Source organism: Oncorhynchus kisutch, linkage group LG5 (assembly GCF_002021735.2).
Source record: "Oncorhynchus kisutch isolate 150728-3 linkage group LG5, Okis_V2, whole genome shotgun sequence".
Classification (NCBI taxonomy): domain Eukaryota; kingdom Metazoa; phylum Chordata; class Actinopteri; order Salmoniformes; family Salmonidae; genus Oncorhynchus; species Oncorhynchus kisutch.
The window spans coordinates 12406295-12428553 of record NC_034178.2 but is presented as its reverse complement, the minus strand read 5'-3'; the positions used below and the strand labels follow the sequence as shown (position 1 = coordinate 12428553).

The 22259-nt window shown below is 45.2% G+C and overlaps 4 protein-coding genes across 4 annotated transcripts in view; 3 read left to right on the top strand and 1 right to left on the bottom strand.

Moving 5' to 3' along the window:
• LOC109890657 (aryl hydrocarbon receptor) overlaps nt 1-5779 on the top strand; it is an 85027-nt gene extending 79248 nt beyond the window's left edge. Inside the window, exons 12-13 of the mRNA XM_031824500.1 lie at nt 1871-3404; nt 3839-5779. Of these exons, the coding sequence (XP_031680360.1) occupies nt 1871-3404; nt 3839-3946 (1642 nt within the window). The 3' untranslated portion in view covers nt 3947-5779. The remainder of the gene's footprint in view (nt 1-1870; nt 3405-3838) is intronic.
• On the top strand, nt 4478-13722 carry LOC116374079 (uncharacterized). The gene is made up of 5 exons (XM_031823859.1): nt 4478-4485; nt 6302-6527; nt 6747-6976; nt 9530-11063; nt 11498-13722. Exons 1-5 carry the CDS (start codon nt 4478-4480, stop codon nt 11603-11605), a joined length of 2106 nt encoding a protein of 701 aa, XP_031679719.1. The 3' UTR covers nt 11606-13722.
• A 1013-nt stretch (nt 13723-14735) lies between these two features.
• On the bottom strand, nt 14736-18139 carry LOC116374078 (uncharacterized). Its single transcript, XM_031823858.1, has 6 exons — nt 16589-18139; nt 16081-16500; nt 15828-15907; nt 15599-15716; nt 15134-15409; nt 14736-15044 (listed from the first exon to the last, which is right to left on the bottom strand). Exons 1-6 carry the CDS (start codon nt 18104-18106, stop codon nt 14736-14738), a joined length of 2721 nt encoding a protein of 906 aa, XP_031679718.1. The 5' UTR covers nt 18107-18139.
• Nucleotides 18140-20316: 2177 nt separating this feature from the next.
• Nucleotides 20317-22259, top strand: part of ahr1b (aryl hydrocarbon receptor 1b) — an 81429-nt gene continuing 79486 nt past the window's right edge. The window contains exons 1-3 of the mRNA XM_020482626.2: nt 20317-20977; nt 21711-21731; nt 21835-22025. Of these exons, the coding sequence (XP_020338215.1) occupies nt 20937-20977; nt 21711-21731; nt 21835-22025 (253 nt within the window). The 5' untranslated portion in view covers nt 20317-20936. The remainder of the gene's footprint in view (nt 20978-21710; nt 21732-21834; nt 22026-22259) is intronic.

Here is a 22259-nt window from a genome sequence, read left to right as displayed (position 1 = left end):
GACCAGATATTTTAATAAATTTAACTTTGAATATACACTGCTCAAACAAATAAAGGGAACACTAAAATAACACATCCTAGATCTGAATGAATGAAATATTCTTATTAAATACTTTTTTCTTTACATAGTTGAATGTGCTGACAACAAAATCACACAAAAATGATCAATGGAAATCAAATTTATCAACCCATGGAGGTCTGGATTTGGAGTCACACTCAAAATTAAAGTGGAAAACCACACTACAGGCTGATCCAACTTTGATGTAATATCCTTAAAACAAGTCAAAATGAGGCTCAGTAGTGTGTGTGGCCTCCATGTGCCTGTATGACCTCCCTACAACGCCTGGGCATGCTCCTAATGAGGTGGCGGATGGTCTCCTGAGGGATCTCCTCCCAGACCTGGACTAAAGCATCTGCCAACTCCTGGACAGTCTTTGGTGCAACGTGGCGTTGGTGGATGGAGCGAGACATGATGTCCCAGATGTGCTCAATTGGATTCAGGTCTGGGGAACGGGCGGGCCAGTCCATAGCATCAATGCCTTCCTCTTGCAGGAACTGCTGACACACTCCAGCCACATGAGGTTTAGCATTGTCTTGCATTAGAAGGAACCCAGGGCCAACCGCACCAGCATATGGTCTCACAAGGGGTCTGAGGATCTCATCTCGGTACTTAATGGCAGTCAGGCTACCTCTGAAGAGCACATGGAGGGCTGTGCGGCACCCAAAAAAATGCCACCCCACACCATGACTGACCCACCGCCAAACCGGTCATGCTGGAGGATGTTGCAGGCAGCAGAACGTTCTCCACGGCGTCTCCAGACTATGTCACGTCTGTCACATGTGCTCAGTGTAAACCTGCTTTCATCTGTGAAGAGCACAGGGCGCCAGTGGCGAATTTGCCAATCTTGGTGTTCTCTAGCAAATGCCAAACGTCCTGCACGGTGTTGGGCTGTAAGCACAACCCCCACCTGTGGACGTCGGGCCCTCATACCACCCTCATGGAGTCTGTTTCTGACCATTTGAGCAGACACATGCACATTTGTGGCCTGCTGGAGGTCATTTTGCAGGGCTCTGGCAGTGCTCCTCCTGCTCCTCCTTGCACAAAGGCATAGGTAGCGGTCCTGCTGCTGGGTTGTTGCCCTCCTACGGCCTCTTCCACGTCTCCTGATGTACTGGCCTGTCTCCTGGTAGCGCCTCCATGCTCTGGACACTACGCTGACAGACACAGCAAACCTTCTTGCCACAGCTCGCATTGATGTGCCATCCTGGATGAGCAGCACTACCTGAGCCACTTGTGTGGGTTGTAGACTCCGTCTCATGCTACCACTAGAGTGAAAGCACCGCCAGCATTCAAAAGTGACCAAAACATCAGCCAGGAAGCATAGGAACTGAGAAGTGGTCTGTGGTCACCACCTGCAGAACCACTCCTTTATTGGGGGTGTCTTGCTAATTGCCTATAATTTCCACCTGTTGTCTATTCCATTTGCACAACAGCATGTGCAATTTATTGTCAATCAGTGTTGCTTCCTAAGTGGACAGTTTGATTTCACAGAAGTGTGATTGACTTGGAGTTACATTGTGTTATTTAAGTGTTCCCTTTATTTTTTGAGCAGTGTATTTCACCGCCTCACTTAATTAAAATGTTTAAACTTCTTGTACTACCACAAAAATACTTACAATTTTTGTTCATGGAATTTTACCATCTATTTTCTATGATTGATTGTATCTATTTAAACAAAATGATGTGAGTCGCATTGTATTGTATTGCTATACTCTAGCTTGTATGAAATGTGCTATACAAATAAAGTTGTATTTGATGTGATTGCAGCCTGGAAGTGGACCTTATCTGATCTGATCTTATCTTGTTGCAGCCTGAATGTGGACCCCACAGAGCTGAAGGACTGGGAGAACACTCTGCTGAAGATGAGCTCCAGCAACTGTGAGATGTCCGAGGACCTTGATGACATCCTCAACCATGACATCCTGTCGTATGTGGAGGAACATCTCTTCAAGGAGAACGGAGGACTCAAGATGCCCGAGCATCTGGGCTCACTGCTGGGGTCCGTCAGTATCAACAACCCTCTCCTGGAGGTACCAGAGTGCCTTAAAAATGTCGACCTGCAGGGGAATACCATGATGCCTGGAGGAAAGGGCTTCAACTGGGGGGTTGATCCCCAGCAGAACCAGTTGCTTGGGATGGGAGGCTTGAGTGCTGCTGAAACAGCGAGTAACGTTCGGGGCATGATGAAGCTGACACACGTGGGCTCTCAGATGGGATTGAACGGCCCCACACTCCAGCAGGCTTCCTCCAGGAACACATTTACCCAATCCCTGGGAGAGAACCTGGGCCTGCAGAGCAACGCTAACCCTCTGGCCTTTAACCCTGCCCTGGCTGGCTCCTGTGCCCAGGTGCGGCAGAACCAAGCCAAAGGTAAGCAGCAAGGCCTCCAGGCCTCTCAGATCCTGTCCAACCCTGGTAATGGGCTGGCTTCTTATTCCCAGAGACAACAGATGCAGTCAGGCCTTGCCAATCGGAGCTCTGCTCCTATGGGTCTGCCAATCCAGAACCAGCTGCTGGGGTGGGGCATGAATGATCAGCCAATGAGATTCCAGGACCAGCGCTCCATAAGCCAATCAGATCCCTTTGCCGTGCCCGGTCAGGAAACCATGTGGATGCCCTTGCCCTCCTCCATGCCCAATACCAACATGGTGGCCAACACCTTGTTGGAAACCTTCGCCCAGAACTTTTCAAATCAACCAAAAGATGTCATTCTAGATCCCAACCCGGCTAGCTGCCTACAAGGACACTTTTCTCTGCAGACCCAGAAACAGCAGCAGCAGCAAATGCTTCCCACGATGTTACACCAACAAAATGGACACCAACACAATGTCACGGGCAGCTTTTATAACAACCAGGTGTCTGACTTCCAAATTGCTCCCCAGCTCCCTATCCCTGGGCTCGAGGCCCAGTCACAGCAGAACTCTCAGGCCCAGAACTACAACAGGGCTCAAACGATATCAGGCCAGTATAGGCCTCAAAAGACCTCTGCTCAAGTCACCCCTCCTCTCGTCTCTTCCAACAGCTGCATGTTCAGCAGCACCAACCCCCCCTCGGTTCCTGTCAACGGGGTCTGTTTAAACCCCAACACGGCCCTTGGTTCCCTGGTCCCATCCTCCTGTCAGAGGGCCACAGCCCCCCTCCACGACCAGAGTCCCTCCCAGGCCTCCTGCTACTTCCAGAGGAACTCCAGCGGGTCCATCGTGGGGTCCTCTGCAATCCTACAGGGTGACACCAACATCAGCCCTCTGTCCTGTCAGGTGGGGCCTGGTCTAACCCCTGGGGGCCTCACACCAGACAGCCTGCTGGTCCAGCAGCAGTACCTTAACTGCAACAGGCAGACACAGGTAATACAGGCACCAGTATTTTAATGTAACCTTTATTTGAACAGATTGTCCCAATGAGGTAAAAATAGCTATTTTTCAAGGCCGAGACTTGTTTCATTATTACAACCAGATTACAGTGTTTCTAATTGCACCAGTATTTAGGGTTTTACGAGTAGGACAGTTATTACGAGCCACGAAGGGACCTTTGGGAAGAAGGTGTCTGTTTCATATTTGACGTATATTGAAGCATTTAGAGCTAATTACTCTGTTGTATGTACTTAAACACACATTTGAAGATTTGTTTTGTCCATTGTCGTTGGTTTCTTTGAGAAGAGTATAATGAGGATTTTAAAAGCACTCACACAAGCACAGTTTGCGGTGGGTTGCATGCATTACATCATCCCCTTGTCTTTCTGATCTGTTGTGGCTAACTTGGTCCATTATTCACCATCCAGGTCACAAACTGTCCAATGGAGGAAAACATATCGTTCCAGTTCCCGCCCCTGCCCAACGGAACCACATACTTCTCAGAGAACAATCAAAACAACTGTTGCGACTTCTAGAAGGTTCTACAAGGAGGAATGAACCGCCTTTTCCGCAGCTGAATGGAATTTGTTGAGATACTGATGAGTAGCCCTCTTTGCTAAACAAACAGATACACGGACACATACAGACTCACACAGCCAGGTGCCTTTGGGGATTCTACCACCACCATGCCTTACTTCACCAAAGAGACTGGCCAAGATGGCTTCCTTCATTTCTCTTCTATGCGTCTCAAATCGTATGTTTGGATGCAAGATACAAGGCGTTTGGGCCAGAGGGTCGTGTGGCTTATTTTTCTTCAGCAACCAGACAGAAGACAGAAGCTCCAGTGACTGTCACGAGCTCCTCCTTGACTTGCTTTCTCCTTGGGTGGGCATGCCCTGGTCAAAAGTACTGCACTATGTAGGGAATAGAGTGCCATTTTGGACATACAGTCACGTCTGGTCGATGTGGAGGAAAGAGAATATATTTATTGGTTGTTTTGAATTGTGCCTCATTGTGCCTCTGATGTTAAAGAATTGCCAGATGATTTTGGAAAGGACAGGCGAAAGATGATGACGTAAGAAGTAATAGGGAAAAAGAGATAACATGTTGAATTAGATTCCTGGGATTACTTTTAAGGTTGTTTTTTTTAAATCCCTAAATGCATTTGAACATATAGGATCTAGCCAAATTCCAAAAGGAAAGGTGAGATAGTTGATGCCTGGTAAATTGACTACAGTATAACCATACGGGCAAAAAGATGAGCATTTTTATTTGGAAAATGCTAAATATGTTGGCATACAATATTATGGACAATATGTATGTATAGATGATATACAGTTTAAACTGTATCAACTGCTTATTTTGATACGGAGTATAAAAAAAAACTATTCCCCAGCAATCATAATACTCCAATGGCCTGAATGAAAATGTAAAAACTATTTCCCTTGTGATGACATTTGAGACTTGCCACATGTTCTTGCATCACAAACCATGCTCCATTGTGATATATCCTATTATTACAACAAGATATGCTAATCAGAATGTAATGACATCAACAACAAAAATACATTTATTTACTCAGCTTTGTTTTGTTTTTTGAAAAAAAATCATCTTTTGTATTTTTATAAGCATTTAACCAAAACTATAATTATGTAATTGAGCCAGTTTAGTCTTTTCTGTTATTTTGTGAAGTGTCCCACTGGGCACACACTGGTTGATTAAACGTTGTTTCCATGTCATTTCAATGAAATGATGTTGAACCAACTTGGAATAAACATTGAATTGATGTCTGTGCCCAGTGGGATTCCTGTGCACCTGCAGTTTTATTTGCTTCTATTGTTCTTCTATTGATAGAAAACACCCAAGAAGGGGCGGTGCCTTGGTAAAGTATTCATGCCGAAATGCATCAGATAGTTGAAGTGCCTCATTTGCATAAATATGCAGAAGGAAAAACCGAGGAACCAATCATGGATAAGCATATAATCACCAGTCAATTTGAAAAGAAAAAGTAGAGCCACTGTTCAAACTGCATTGTTGATATGCTCTCCTATGCCAATGTGGGAATATCTTTCACTTTACTTGACTTTCTTTGATGAATTATTTTATTGCCCTGCAGTTCTACAGGGAAGTAATACAGTATTGGCAGCTACAGTTTCAGAATGATCAATGATCCAATTCAATGTGGATTATTCAATGTATTCTAGGGGGATCGGGTGCTTTCAGAAATCGTACCAAATTACAGAACCTACAATGAACACCGTAAGTGTCCATATTGAAAGTATAGTATTCAGTATTCTTGTCTGTATGCTTCTGCACAATGTAGGCACTATAACTACTGCACTGAGGCCAAGGCGCCTTTCTATATGCAGTATAATTTTCATGTGTACATACTATTTTTCATTTGTATTTTTAAGTAATCTGGCCTTCATAAGATTCACATCTATTATTGTACACTATTTTATACATGTGTTTTCTGCACACAGAACAGTTCATGTCTGTAAAACCCTTTTTGACCTCTATCGTACTCTACTCTACCGTACTCTACTGTACTCTACTGAACTCTATACTCTACTCTACCGTACTCTACTGTACTCTGCCATATTCTACTCTACCGTACTCTACTGTACTCTACTCTACCGTACTCTACTGTACTCTACCGTACTCTACTGTACTCTACCGTACTGTACTCTACTGTACTCTACTGTACTCTACTGTACTCTACCGTACTCTACTGTACTCTACCGTACTCTACTGTACTCTACCGTACTCTACTCTACCGTACTCTGCCGTACTCTACTGTACTCTGCCGTACTCTACTCTACCGTACTCTACTGTACTCTACTATACTATACTACTCTATTTTATTCTAATACTCCGTTTTATTCGTCAAGAAATAATGAGGGTGAGGAGCAGCTTCGCCAGCGGAGACTCCAGCTGCCCTTTAACTTCGCCACTGGGGAAGCTGTTCTCTACGAGGTGGGCCTCTCTCTGGACGTAGCTGACGTTCCAACCCAGAGCAAGGGCCCTAAGATCAGGAAGATGGCCGAAGAAATGGCCCTGGACCCCGACTCCCTGCTGGGCTCCATGCTGAAGCAGGACCAGGCCATCTACATGCAGGTACAGCAATTTACTCTGTTTTACCATATTCCCTATATTATGCACTAATTTTGACCAGGGCCAATAGGTCTCTAGTGTACTATGTAGGGAATAGGTTGCCATTTTGGACACAGACAATGTCTCAAATAGCCCCGTAAGGATGGGTCGCTAAGGATGACTTTAGACAAAAAGTATTTTTGTTAAAAAAAATTTTTTTAATTCAATCATTCATCCATGCAGACCAGCCCCAGCGAGCCCTCCAGCAAGCCCCCTAACCCTCAGGAGCTGTGCTCCTGGGAAGACCAGGCCTTCAGCAACAGCCACGCAATGGCCAACGTGCCTGGTGATTCCTGGCAGTCCCAACACCACACTATGCCCAGGCCGGACGCGGGCATCAGGGAGGAGTCCACTGTCCAGGACCTGATGGAAACACTGCAGCAAATCATCGGGGACAACAGCCTGTGTTCCAGGTTTGACTACTACTTCTACTGTAGAATAAATAATAGAAATGAATTTAAAAAACTATAGTAGATTATAAAATTGAAAGGTGAAAGTAAAGTTGCTTTGTCTTGCAACACTATCATGACTTAGAGTGCAGTATTTATTGAGTTGCACAGCACAAACGTTTTTTAGCATGTTTCTCAAACTGGCTTTGGCCATGGAGGGTGCAGGCCTGCCCAGGCAAGTGCAGGGGTTGCCTAGCAACATGTGCCCGGAGGGAGTCAACTTCTGCATAGCGCCACAAATTTGTGAATTTGTTCGGACAGAACAGCTAACATGACAGCTAAAATGGCTTTGAAAAAATACAATTTCAGCTAATAGGGAGAAGTATGTAACAGAATAACTGCGTTATAGTATTCACTAATCATAAACTATTTACATATGATGATGCATCTAGTGGAAGAAGTTTAGAAGTTTGTTAGTGATGAAAATATGTTGTGGTAGTTGAAGACTAAACCATTTTTTAAGGTTGAGTAAGTTTTGTCCACAAATGTCCATTATATTTCTCTCCCCAAATGATAACCTGAAACATTTCTAATTCCTTATGAGTAAAAGTGTAGTAGTCTTAGTGTAATTATTTGTGATTAAATATGTGATCTAACTGCCCCACATTCCAAAGTAATGAGGTTGACATAGTCTATCAAAGTAATCAGACCAGATATTTTAATAAATTTAACTTTGAATATACACTGCTCAAACAAATAAAGGGAACACTAAAATAACACATCCTAGATCTGAATGAATGAAATATTCTTATTAAATACTTTTTTCTTTACATAGTTGAATGTGCTGACAACAAAATCACACAAAAATGATCAATGGAAATCAAATTTATCAACCCATGGAGGTCTGGATTTGGAGTCACACTCAAAATTAAAGTGGAAAACCACACTACAGGCTGATCCAACTTTGATGTAATATCCTTAAAACAAGTCAAAATGAGGCTCAGTAGTGTGTGTGGCCTCCATGTGCCTGTATGACCTCCCTACAACGCCTGGGCATGCTCCTAATGAGGTGGCGGATGGTCTCCTGAGGGATCTCCTCCCAGACCTGGACTAAAGCATCTGCCAACTCCTGGACAGTCTTTGGTGCAACGTGGCGTTGGTGGATGGAGCGAGACATGATGTCCCAGATGTGCTCAATTGGATTCAGGTCTGGGGAACGGGCGGGCCAGTCCATAGCATCAATGCCTTCCTCTTGCAGGAACTGCTGACACACTCCAGCCACATGAGGTTTAGCATTGTCTTGCATTAGAAGGAACCCAGGGCCAACCGCACCAGCATATGGTCTCACAAGGGGTCTGAGGATCTCATCTCGGTACTTAATGGCAGTCAGGCTACCTCTGAAGAGCACATGGAGGGCTGTGCGGCACCCAAAAAAATGCCACCCCACACCATGACTGACCCACCGCCAAACCGGTCATGCTGGAGGATGTTGCAGGCAGCAGAACGTTCTCCACGGCGTCTCCAGACTATGTCACGTCTGTCACATGTGCTCAGTGTAAACCTGCTTTCATCTGTGAAGAGCACAGGGCGCCAGTGGCGAATTTGCCAATCTTGGTGTTCTCTAGCAAATGCCAAACGTCCTGCACGGTGTTGGGCTGTAAGCACAACCCCCACCTGTGGACGTCGGGCCCTCATACCACCCTCATGGAGTCTGTTTCTGACCATTTGAGCAGACACATGCACATTTGTGGCCTGCTGGAGGTCATTTTGCAGGGCTCTGGCAGTGCTCCTCCTGCTCCTCCTTGCACAAAGGCATAGGTAGCGGTCCTGCTGCTGGGTTGTTGCCCTCCTACGGCCTCTTCCACGTCTCCTGATGTACTGGCCTGTCTCCTGGTAGCGCCTCCATGCTCTGGACACTACGCTGACAGACACAGCAAACCTTCTTGCCACAGCTCGCATTGATGTGCCATCCTGGATGAGCAGCACTACCTGAGCCACTTGTGTGGGTTGTAGACTCCGTCTCATGCTACCACTAGAGTGAAAGCACCGCCAGCATTCAAAAGTGACCAAAACATCAGCCAGGAAGCATAGGAACTGAGAAGTGGTCTGTGGTCACCACCTGCAGAACCACTCCTTTATTGGGGGTGTCTTGCTAATTGCCTATAATTTCCACCTGTTGTCTATTCCATTTGCACAACAGCATGTGCAATTTATTGTCAATCAGTGTTGCTTCCTAAGTGGACAGTTTGATTTCACAGAAGTGTGATTGACTTGGAGTTACATTGTGTTATTTAAGTGTTCCCTTTATTTTTTGAGCAGTGTATTTCACCGCCTCACTTAATTAAAATGTTTAAACTTCTTGTACTACCACAAAAATACTTACAATTTTTGTTCATGGAATTTTACCATCTATTTTCTATGATTGATTGTATCTATTTAAACAAAATGATGTGAGTCGCATTGTATTGTATTGCTATACTCTAGCTTGTATGAAATGTGCTATACAAATAAAGTTGTATTTGATGTGATTGCAGCCTGGAAGTGGACCTTATCTGATCTGATCTTATCTTGTTGCAGCCTGAATGTGGACCCCACAGAGCTGAAGGACTGGGAGAACACTCTGCTGAAGATGAGCTCCAGCAACTGTGAGATGTCCGAGGACCTTGATGACATCCTCAACCATGACATCCTGTCGTATGTGGAGGAACATCTCTTCAAGGAGAACGGAGGACTCAAGATGCCCGAGCATCTGGGCTCACTGCTGGGGTCCGTCAGTATCAACAACCCTCTCCTGGAGGTACCAGAGTGCCTTAAAAATGTCGACCTGCAGGGGAATACCATGATGCCTGGAGGAAAGGGCTTCAACTGGGGGGTTGATCCCCAGCAGAACCAGTTGCTTGGGATGGGAGGCTTGAGTGCTGCTGAAACAGCGAGTAACGTTCGGGGCATGATGAAGCTGACACACGTGGGCTCTCAGATGGGATTGAACGGCCCCACACTCCAGCAGGCTTCCTCCAGGAACACATTTACCCAATCCCTGGGAGAGAACCTGGGCCTGCAGAGCAACGCTAACCCTCTGGCCTTTAACCCTGCCCTGGCTGGCTCCTGTGCCCAGGTGCGGCAGAACCAAGCCAAAGGTAAGCAGCAAGGCCTCCAGGCCTCTCAGATCCTGTCCAACCCTGGTAACGGGCTGGCTTCTTATTCCCAGAGACAACAGATGCAGTCAGGCCTTGCCAATCGGAGCTCTGCTCCTATGGGTCTGCCAATCCAGAACCAGCTGCTGGGGTGGGGCATGAATGATCAGCCAATGAGATTCCAGGACCAGCGCTCCATAAGCCAATCAGATCCCTTTGCCGTGCCCGGTCAGGAAACCATGTGGATGCCCTTGCCCTCCTCCATGCCCAATACCAACATGGTGGCCAACACCTTGTTGGAAACCTTCGCCCAGAACTTTTCAAATCAACCAAAAGATGTCATTCTAGATCCCAACCCGGCTAGCTGCCTACAAGGACACTTTTCTCTGCAGACCCAGAAACAGCAGCAGCAGCAAATGCTTCCCACGATGTTACACCAACAAAATGGACACCAACACAATGTCACGGGCAGCTTTTATAACAACCAGGTGTCTGACTTCCAAATTGCTCCCCAGCTCCCTATCCCTGGGCTCGAGGCCCAGTCACAGCAGAACTCTCAGGCCCAGAACTACAACAGGGCTCAAACGATATCAGGCCAGTATAGGCCTCAAAAGACCTCTGCTCAAGTCACCCCTCCTCTCGTCTCTTCCAACAGCTGCATGTTCAGCAGCACCAACCCCCCCTCGGTTCCTGTCAACGGGGTCTGTTTAAACCCCAACACGGCCCTTGGTTCCCTGGTCCCATCCTCCTGTCAGAGGGCCACAGCCCCCCTCCACGACCAGAGTCCCTCCCAGGCCTCCTGCTACTTCCAGAGGAACTCCAGCGGGTCCATCGTGGGGTCCTCTGCAATCCTACAGGGTGACACCAACATCAGCCCTCTGTCCTGTCAGGTGGGGCCTGGTCTAACCCCTGGGGGCCTCACACCAGACAGCCTGCTGGTCCAGCAGCAGTACCTTAACTGCAACAGGCAGACACAGGTAATACAGGCACCAGTATTTTAATGTAACCTTTATTTGAACAGATTGTCCCAATGAGGTAAAAATAGCTATTTTTCAAGGCCGAGACTTGTTTCATTATTACAACCAGATTACAGTGTTTCTAATTGCACCAGTATTTAGGGTTTTACGAGTAGGACAGTTATTACGAGCCACGAAGGGACCTTTGGGAAGAAGGTGTCTGTTTCATATTTGACGTATATTGAAGCATTTAGAGCTAATTACTCTGTTGTATGTACTTAAACACACATTTGAAGATTTGTTTTGTCCATTGTCGTTGGTTTCTTTGAGAAGAGTATAATGAGGATTTTAAAAGCACTCACACAAGCACAGTTTGCGGTGGGTTGCATGCATTACATCATCCCCTTGTCTTTCTGATCTGTTGTGGCTAACTTGGTCCATTATTCACCATCCAGGTCACAAACTGTCCAATGGAGGAAAACATATCGTTCCAGTTCCCGCCCCTGCCCAACGGAACCACATACTTCTCAGAGAACAATCAAAACAACTGTTGCGACTTCTAGAAGGTTCTACAAGGAGGAATGAACCGCCTTTTCCGCAGCTGAATGGAATTTGTTGAGATACTGATGAGTAGCCCTCTTTGCTAAACAAACAGATACACGGACACATACAGACTCACACAGCCAGGTGCCTTTGGGGATTCTACCACCACCATGCCTTACTTCACCAAAGAGACTGGCCAAGATGGCTTCCTTCATTTCTCTTCTATGCGTCTCAAATCGTATGTTTGGATGCAAGATACAAGGCGTTTGGGCCAGAGGGTCGTGTGGCTTATTTTTCTTCAGCAACCAGACAGAAGACAGAAGCTCCAGTGACTGTCACGAGCTCCTCCTTGACTTGCTTTCTCCTTGGGTGGGCATGCCCTGGTCAAAAGTACTGCACTATGTAGGGAATAGAGTGCCATTTTGGACATACAGTCACGTCTGGTCGATGTGGAGGAAAGAGAATATATTTATTGGTTGTTTTGAATTGTGCCTCATTGTGCCTCTGATGTTAAAGAATTGCCAGATGATTTTGGAAAGGACAGGCGAAAGATGATGACGTAAGAAGTAATAGGGAAAAAGAGATAACATGTTGAATTAGATTCCTGGGATTACTTTTAAGGTTGTTTTTTTTAAATCCCTAAATGCATTTGAACATATAGGATCTAGCCAAATTCCAAAAGGAAAGGTGAGATAGTTGATGCCTGGTAAATTGACTACAGTATAACCATACGGGCAAAAAGATGAGCATTTTTATTTGGAAAATGCTAAATATGTTGGCATACAATATTATGGACAATATGTATGTATAGATGATATACAGTTTAAACTGTATCAACTGCTTATTTTGATACGGAGTATAAAAAAAAACTATTCCCCAGCAATCATAATACTCCAATGGCCTGAATGAAAATGTAAAAACTATTTCCCTTGTGATGACATTTGAGACTTGCCACATGTTCTTGCATCACAAACCATGCTCCATTGTGATATATCCTATTATTACAACAAGATATGCTAATCAGAATGTAATGACATCAACAACAAAAATACATTTATTTACTCAGCTTTGTTTTGTTTTTTGAAAAAAAATCATCTTTTGTATTTTTATAAGCATTTAACCAAAACTATAATTATGTAATTGAGCCAGTTTAGTCTTTTCTGTTATTTTGTGAAGTGTCCCACTGGGCACACACTGGTTGATTAAACGTTGTTTCCATGTCATTTCAATGAAATGATGTTGAACCAACTTGGAATAAACATTGAATTGATGTCTGTGCCCAGTGGGATTCCTGTGCACCTGCAGTTTTATTTGCTTCTATTGTTCTTCTATTGATAGAAAACACCCAAGAAGGGGCGGTGCCTTGGTAAAGTATTCATGCCGAAATGCATCAGATAGTTGAAGTGCCTCATTTGCATAAATATGCAGAAGGAAAAACCGAGGAACCAATCATGGATAAGCATATAATCACCAGTCAATTTGAAAAGAAAAAGTAGAGCCACTGTTCAAACTGCATTGTTGATATGCTCTCCTATGCCAATGTGGGAATATCTTTCACTTTACTTGACTTTCTTTGATGAATTATTTTATTGCCCTGCAGTTCTACAGGGAAGTAATACAGTATTGGCAGCTACAGTTTCAGAATGATCAATGATCCAATTCAATGTGGATTATTCAATGTATTCTAGGGGGATCGGGTGCTTTCAGAAATCGTACCAAATTACAGAACCTACAATGAACACCGTAAGTGTCCATATTGAAAGTATAGTATTCAGTATTCTTGTCTGTATGCTTCTGCACAATGTAGGCACTATAACTACTGCACTGAGGCCAAGGCGCCTTTCTATATGCAGTATAATTTTCATGTGTACATACTATTTTTCATTTGTATTTTTAAGTAATCTGGCCTTCATAAGATTCACATCTATTATTGTACACTATTTTATACATGTGTTTTCTGCACACAGAACAGTTCATGTCTGTAAAACCCTTTTTGACCTGTTTCCTCAGAACAGTATTTATAAATATACACCTTGTGGCTTTTGTTGTTTTTCTGCCTCTAACAATGTGTCAGCCATGGCGCTTACGCCTCAATTGTTATATTTCATCTCCACATTAAAGAGGTTTAATGACTTGACACAGGTTTGTCTGTTCTTATCAGAATCCCTTTTCTTCGTCAAGTACATTTACATGTGACAGGAATTTGACCTGGTGAGATGTTTTTTTATTGGTTCAATTATATCATCAGAGCAAATAAATACAAATTTAAAAGTAAATAAAGATAATCAAAAACATACAACGTATAGATATATCACATGTAGTATACCATATCATAACACTGTCACGGATCCCTCCGGAACTTTCATTACGCACACCTGGCCCCTATTCCCAGTGATTAGTAATTGTATAAGTGTGTCCTTGGTTTATCATTGTCCTGACGATTATTGTTACAATGTCCGTTGATTCGTGTGAGTACCTGTGCTATGTGTTTTGGTTTTCGTGCCATTGTGGATTGCGCAGATGATTACGGGTCTCAGCCTGTGTTTTAATCATTGTGCTTGTGTTATTTATTCGAGGTACTCCTCGCTCTTTTGTTTGGGTTTCAACCCTGTGTGTTGTATGTGGTTTTTGGTCTTCGTCCCTGTGTCTTTACACGGCACGCCGTAATTTGGGTCTAATAAAAAAAAATATTACGCATTCCTGCGCCTGTCTCCCGACCCTTGATTCCAACGTGACACACTTGAATATAGCAACACATTGTTCTAGATCAGGGATCATCAACTAGATTCAGACGCGGGCCAATTCTTTCTTGAGGGGATGGTCGGGTCGCCAGAACAAATATATTTTTACACTGCAAATTGACTGCAAGAAGCCTAAAAAGATATAGCATTTGACTAAAACATCATTTCAAACCTTGATTACATTTGGGAACAACACAGCCGTTGTAATGATGGGGTGGTGAGTTGGAAGCAGGTGCAACGTTTTAATAAAACAAAACCAAGAACACGACACTAACCTAAAGCAGAATGCTGATACACAAGAACAATACCAACTGGTGAGTGAAATATAAAAGGGGAGGCAATGGAGTCCAGGTGGTGTGCACAATGATGAGTGCCAGGTGTGCATACTGATGAATCCCAGGACTGGTGGTTAGTACTCTGGCGACGGCTGGAGCTGGCGACGTGCAGCTCCAGCCGCAGGACGACGTCGACGAGGGGGACGACCCAGAGGACAAGGCGCGGGTCGGTCCAGGCGGCGAAGGTGGAAATCACAGATGTTGGGGTCCAAAATGTCCTCCGCCGGAACCCAACACCGCTCCTCGGCCATACCCCTCCCAGTCCACCAGATACTGGAGCCGACCCCCACGATTATAGGAGTCCAGTAGGGATCTGACTGCATACGCTGGGCTCCCCTCGATGTCCAGGTGGGGTGGAGGTGTGTCGTGGGGGACAGCATCAGCTAAGGGACCAGGAACCACCGGCCTGAGAAGAGAGACATAAAGTGGGTGAGATACAGTAGTGACTGGGTAATTGTAACCTGTATGTCACCTCATTGACCCTCCGGTGAACCTTGAATGGCCTCGCAAACCAGGGGCTCAGTTTCTTGCAGGGTAGGCAGAGTGGGAGGTTCTTGATAGAGAGCCAGACGCGATCCCCAGGATGGAACACAGGGGTCTCCCTGCAGTGACTGTCTGCATGCTCCTTCTGACGATGGACGGCGCACTGGAGTCTCACGGACGCATTGTTCCACACCTCCACGTGCCTGAACCACTCATCTACCGCAGGAGCCGCCGTCTGGGCCGGGGTCCACAGGGCCAGTGCCGGCTGGAAACCGAACACACACTGGAAGGGTCAACCCAGTAGAGAGTTCTGGGCGTACTCTGCCCAAGGAAGAAAATGTGCCTACTCACCCTGCCGGTCCTGACAGTGACTCCTCATGAACCTCCCCAGCTCCTGATTCATCCTCTCTACCTGCCTGGTAGACTGAGGCCGATACCCGGATGTGAGACTAACCGTGAACCCGAGCTTCTCCAAGAAGGTCCTCCATACTCGGGATGTGAATATGGGGCCACAGTCCGAGACGATGTCCTCCGGAAGGCCATAAGACCTGCTGGAAGAGTGCCTCAGCAACCTGGAGAGCAGTGGGAAGACCAGGAAGAGGGATTAACCGACATGACTTGAAGAATCTATTCACTACCACCAGAATGGTAGTGAAACCATCAGAAGGGGGAAGATCAGTTACAAAGTCAATGGATAGATGGGACCAAGGTCGCTGAGGCACTGGAAGCGGCAGGAGCTTCCTTGCTGGAGCATCCCGGGGGACTTGGTTTGAGCACACACGGAACAGGAGTTGACATACCGCGTAACATCTTGCACCAAGGAGGGCCACCATTATTTCTCAGTGATGAATGGATGGTGCGAGAAATACCCAGATGTCTATTGACGACAGCTGTGTGTGCCCAGGTCAGCGGCTGATCCCTTATCCCTGTGGGAACATAGATGCGCGCGGGAGGACAATTCCTGGCTGCGGGCTCCCTCGCTAGAGCCTGGCGGATGTCCACATCTACGTCCCAAACCACTGGACCCACGACTCGGGAGGTTGGGATTATGGGTGCCCTCTGGACAGGAGCCTCTCCCGAATCGTAGATATGGCACAGGGCATCGGCCTTGATGTTCTTAGAACCTGGGTGATAGGTCAGCATGAAGTCTAACCTGGTGAAGAAGAGGGCCCACCTGGCTTGACACAAATTCAGTCTCCTCGCTGTCCATATGTAGTCAAGGTTCCGATGGTCGGTGAGGATGACGAATGGTTCCTTGGCACCTTCCAGCCAGTGTCTCCACTCCTCTAATGCCAACTTCACCGCCAAGAGGTCACGATCGCCAATGTCGTATTTCCTCTCTGCGGGGGACAGTTTCTTGGAGAAGAAAGCACAAGGATACAATTTTAGTGGGGCCCCTGTCTTTGTGACAAACTGCCCCCACACCCACCTCCGATGAGTCTACCTCAACCACAAAAGGTAGCGTGGGATCTGGGGGTTTCAGCAAGGTGGCAGAGGTGAAACGCCCCTTGAGACGAAAGGCCTCGTGGGCTGCTGGAGACCACATCAACCTAAGAGGCCCACCCTTGAGGAGGGAGGTGAGAGGTGCAGCGGCGTCGCTAAAGTTCCTGATGAAGTGGTGGTAAAAGTTGGCAAACCCCAAAAACCATTGTAACCCCTTGGTTTTGGTTGGGACTGGCCATGACCTTACCGCATCTACCTTCTTGTCCTCCGTCCTCACTCCCTGCGGGGTGATTTGGTAGCCCAAGGAGACAGTCCTCTGGTGGAATTGGCACTTCACCTTGACGAACAGGTGGTTAGCCAAGAGGAGTTCCAGGACTGCTCGAACGCGAGTGATGTGATCCTCCAGGTTGGTAGAGAAGATCAAGATGTCATCAATGTACAAAATCACCTGTCGTCCGAGCATGTCCCTGAACACCTCATTGACGAATGCCTGGAACACTGATGGAGAATTAGCTAAGCCGAAGGGCATAACCAAGTACTCATAGTGACCAGACATCGTGCTGAATGCAGTCTTCCACTCATTCCCCTCCCGGATACGAATGAGATTGGCACTCTGCAAGTCCAGTTTGGTGAAGAACCGTGCCCCACGGAGGTGGTCGATGGCTGACAGCACCAGCGGGAGAGGGTAACGATACTTTGTGGTGATGCCATTGAGTCCATGGTAATCGATACAAGGGCGTAATCCTCCTTCATTGGCCACGAAGAAGACACCAGCCGAAGCAGGGGACGTGGAGCTGCGGATGAAACCCTGTTGGAGTGCCTCTTGAATGTAGTCCTCCATGGCCTGGGTCTCAGACACCAACAGAGGGTAGATGCGTCTGCGCAGAGGTGTAGCACCGGAAAACAGGTCAATGTCACAGTCCCACGGGCAATGAGGAGGGAGACAGGTAGTGCAGGTCTTGGAGAATACCTCCCTTAAATCCTGATATTCCTCCGGGATGTTGACCCTCGGGATGATTGAAAATACATTTAAACACTCATAAGACTCAAGCTCCTCCTCTCCTACCTCCCAGACGGCCGTAGCGCATTCCAATGCCTGCCCAGTCAGCAGAGAAATAACCGTGGCAACCTTAGACATCTCGGTGGTGGGAGCTCCCATCTGATGTGCGAAATAGAGGGAGCACTGAAGGAGGAAGCCACGGCATTTGAATGGTGTCCCTTCATATTTCTCCGGGAGGGATAGACGGGCATCGCTGACCTTAGCGGGTTGCTGAATGGGCTGAGTGTGCTGACTCGTTGGGTAGACTGGCTCTAGAATATCCTCCGCTGTTGAGACGTTGTGGACTGCGGAGAACATCTTCCATGGCCGTCCCCAGTTGAGCCAGCTGGTCATGGTGTTGACGAAGAAGGTCACCTTGTCCATTGATCGTCTGGGAGATGTCCGGTTGTCCTGCTGCGTCCATATTTTGAGTTGGTATTCTGTGATGATGGGGCGGTGAGTCGGAAGCAGGTGAAACATTTTAATAAAACAACGAAACCAAGAACACGCCACTATCATAAGGCAGAATGCCAACACACAAGAACAATATCAACTGGTGAATGAAACTGGAAGAGTGACATATAAAGGGGAGGAAATTATGAAGGTAATGGAGTCCAGGTGTGAATCATAATGATTCACAGGTGCGCGTAATGATGAGTGCCAGGTGCGCGTAATGATGAGTGCCAGGTGTGCGTAATGATGAATCCCAGGACGGGTGGTTAGTTCTCTGGCAACGTCGTACGCCCGAGGGGAGGAGCATGAGCAGATGTGACAGCCGTCTTTCGGATGGGATGTTAAAATGAGTGTCTCTGACTCTGTGGCAATTCAAAGTCCCATGCCGCTTATTGTAAGAATAGGGTTATTCAGCCCGGTGTCAAGGTTAAATTCCCATCCTGGCCACATTCCATCATCCCCCTCATTCCTAATTGGCATACATCACTCCTCACCTCTCCACCTGATAGCTGTTGTGTGGTGAGCGTTCTGGCACAAAAATAGTCGCTGCGCTGAGGTGGGTGCTACAAATTTCCCCCTATTATGTAAAGCACTTTGAGTACCTCAGTTGGTAGAAAAGTGCTTTTTGAATCCAATAAATTATTATTCATTATTATTATTTGTTTACAATCACATACAGTATAGTATGTCTCTCTATTATCCGTGGGAATACTTGTGAACAGATTTCAACAGATTTCAAATGACATTTTTTTTGCTCAGAAAACTTGGGAGACCAAATATAACCATTCGCATGCCACCAGTTGGGGTACTCTGTTCAAGATGTTACCTCAAATCACACACCATACACCCAACAATGATCAAATGTTATAATGGCTCTATCTATTATATCCAGGAATCCCAAGTTTTATGAAAGGACTGTGGGACACCTTGCATATCACATGTTATTTTTTCTAGTGGCTGACCTCATTAATCCATTGAGTGATATGGGGAGGATCCTCTTGGTTCCATTTAAAAGTTATACGTCTTTTGGCCTCAGTCATAGGGAAGCTAAATAAATACATTCTTAATTCTCTGAGAGGTGAGTTGTAAATCGTATATAGATCACCAAGGATCGTCATCATGGAAGTTAGATGTACTTTCAATCTCCAGCTACCAAGTTCAGAGCAGGCCCATGTCTTGTGTAATAGAGAACCTGTCTCTGTTTTACAGCGAGGGCAGTGTGGGGACAAGAGGTTCATTCTTTCAGGTGTAAGATAAGCTCTATGAATACAATTGTACTGACAAAGCTTGTATCTTGTGTTAATGTAAACTCTCTGGGATTGCTCATTCATCTCAGACCATTGATCTTCTGTGATCTGGGTCCCAAGATCCCTCTCCCATTTATTTTTCATCCTTTTTGTGGTACATTTGGGAATATTCTGTTAATAAGCTACAGTTCCGCAAAAAATGATTTGCCCCTTTCTGATTTGCTCTATGTTTGCATATTTTTGATATGGTATGCCTGAGGGCCTTCATTCCCACAGGATAGGAGGAGGGAGCAGTTGGAGTATTTATTTCCAATCATTATTTTATCTGTAAAGATGTACATTTTTCAAAGATGTATGTTATATTATGCTATGTTATGTTACGTTATGCTATGTTACTTTATGCCATGTTATGTCATCTGTAAAAGTAGAAGTAGTAGTTTGACCCAGCCACTTATGAAACGGTTTTATGTCATATTCATTTTGGTCACTAGAGGGAGCATACTCACATAACATTACCATAAGCCTTCTGGTTTTACATGTTTGCACACAACTGGGGCTATTACAAGAAAGAAATAAAAAAATAGTTTTGGAAGGTTTTGAAGTTTCCTTATCTCACCTGAGGAAAGGTCCTCGTGGTTATTTTAGTAATAGAAGGGCATAACCAAAATGAGCAAATCAAGATTTAGTTATACCTGTCTATTTATTTAAACTTCTGAAAGGTTTTCCAACTTCAGTAAATATATAATTGCAAAGCCTAATAGCCAACCAACTTCACAAATAGTTGTGCCAGTGACCAAATGGACCCTTGTGCTGATCCTATTTATGTTAATTGCACGCGCCCTCTAACCTGAGGCCTAATCCTTGCGCGCGCCCTCTAACTCAAGGCCTCTGATTCGCGCGCCTCCACCTCTGATCCTTGCGCGCTCTTGCACAAATCTGTGCGGGTTTCCTGGTCAGTCCAGTCCAATGCGTGTACCTCGGCCTAACTGGGTTGTGAAGGGGGTTGTGGGCTCAGTTTGAGAGCGCGCTTTAGCTGCTCGTGCCACAAGAGGAGATTTGCAAAGATGCGTTAGCGAAAAAACGGCAACATATTTCAATGTCGTTATTATTTCCTCTTCTATTTTTTTCCCACTAATTTGAACTTTGTTTCGAAACGAATGATGACATGGACTTTGCATGACGAGGAAGGCATTTAATATCGGATGTCAACAGCATTTTACGCACCGGTTAAACACGGCGGAAGGGATGCACTTGCTGCTGACACTTTTTGACGAAAGTCAATTTAGCATTGCATATTTGTTGGGAAACTCTATTTCATTGTGATACGGCGTTTAGTTTAAATGCATTAGCGTTTATACAATCGTTGTCAGTATTAGTTTGTGGCCGTAATTATTTGAACCGCCTGACAAACATCAACGACATTGATGTAGGACAAGAGGACTGATTCATCGGTGCATTGCTTGATCCATTCTTGAAAACAGTGTTCCTTCTGGACAAGATCTGGGGATGAGTAGATGGGTTATTAGACAACCATTACCGGGTTTATGTAGGTCGTCTCGGTCTTCACTTAACGTTGAATAATTTGGCTATACCGCAGTAAAGCCTCAACCATGTATGCTGGACGGAAAAGAAGAAAACCGGTGCAAAGAGAGTAAGTGAGAGTTTTTTTAAACGTTGCATTGGCTTGCACAATGAACTAAAATGGCACACCATAACGTTATTTGTTATTATTTGATAATATATGAAACAACGCTATATGACATGATAGTCACTCACGATCCATCCAAATAGCATGTATATATCTTCAATATTCTTTGGTGCAGACAGATGTGGATATTTATATATTATAAGCAGTATGTTTATCCTATATAGTATATTGTGTCAGGATAGTGATGCATAATGTCCTAAATAAAAATAACATTTTTTAAAATTTGACTCGTAATCATGATGAGGTCAAATGGTTGAAGTGATGTTCAATTCAGATGGAGAGAGATGGTTCCATTCGAATCCTAACGAACCCATGCCAGTACTCCGGGCACAGGTGCAGGGCACGCAGTGCTCGTGCTCATCATTCTCAGGCCTTTTGTATTAATTTTCGTTTCAGTATTTTTCATAGTTCAGTGTGCCATTATTGTATCGTGTGAAACGTTCAAGTACTTGTATCTTGACTATTAATATTTTTTTCACACTGTATTTACAGTGTTATTGTTGCTTATCTATAACTGTTTAAAAAATAAGCTAAATAGGAGCGAAAACTTATAAGAACATAATTATAATCATATTGTTGTTATTATTGTTATTATTATTGATGTGATGATTATTTATTATTAAACATATATTATTATTATTAATACCAATATTTAATTATATGCTTTATCATTTAGCATCGAAGTGAAAGACCAAAAGTGAGTACTGAGTGGTAATATGTCCACTGTTTACCTTCTTATTAATATTCAGAGAATGAGCCTAATAAACCCTAATAAACCCCATGTCTCTTCTCCTGCTCAGAGAGAAACAGACAGCTCCATCTGGAGGGACCAAGTCTAACCCATCAAAGCGCCACCGGGACCGTCTGAACTCTGAGTTGGACCGTCTGGCCAGTCTACTGCCCTTCCCAGAAGAGGTCACCTCCAGCTTGGATAAACTCTCTATCTTACGGCTCAGCGTGAGCTACCTGAGGACCAAGAACTTCTTCTCAGGTGATTGTGTGTGTGTGTGTGTGTGTGTGTGTGTGTGTGTGTGTGTGTGTGTGTGTGTGTGTGTGTGTGTGTGTGTGTGTGTGTGTGTGTGTGTGTGTGTGTGTGTGTGTGTGTGTGTGTGTGTGTGTGTGTGTGTGTGTGTGTGTGTGCACGTGTGTGCACGTGTGTGTGTGTTGGCTGCAGGTAACTGTGTGGAGGTTTTAAGCTTAGGATATGCACTATAGTGACTTAGAT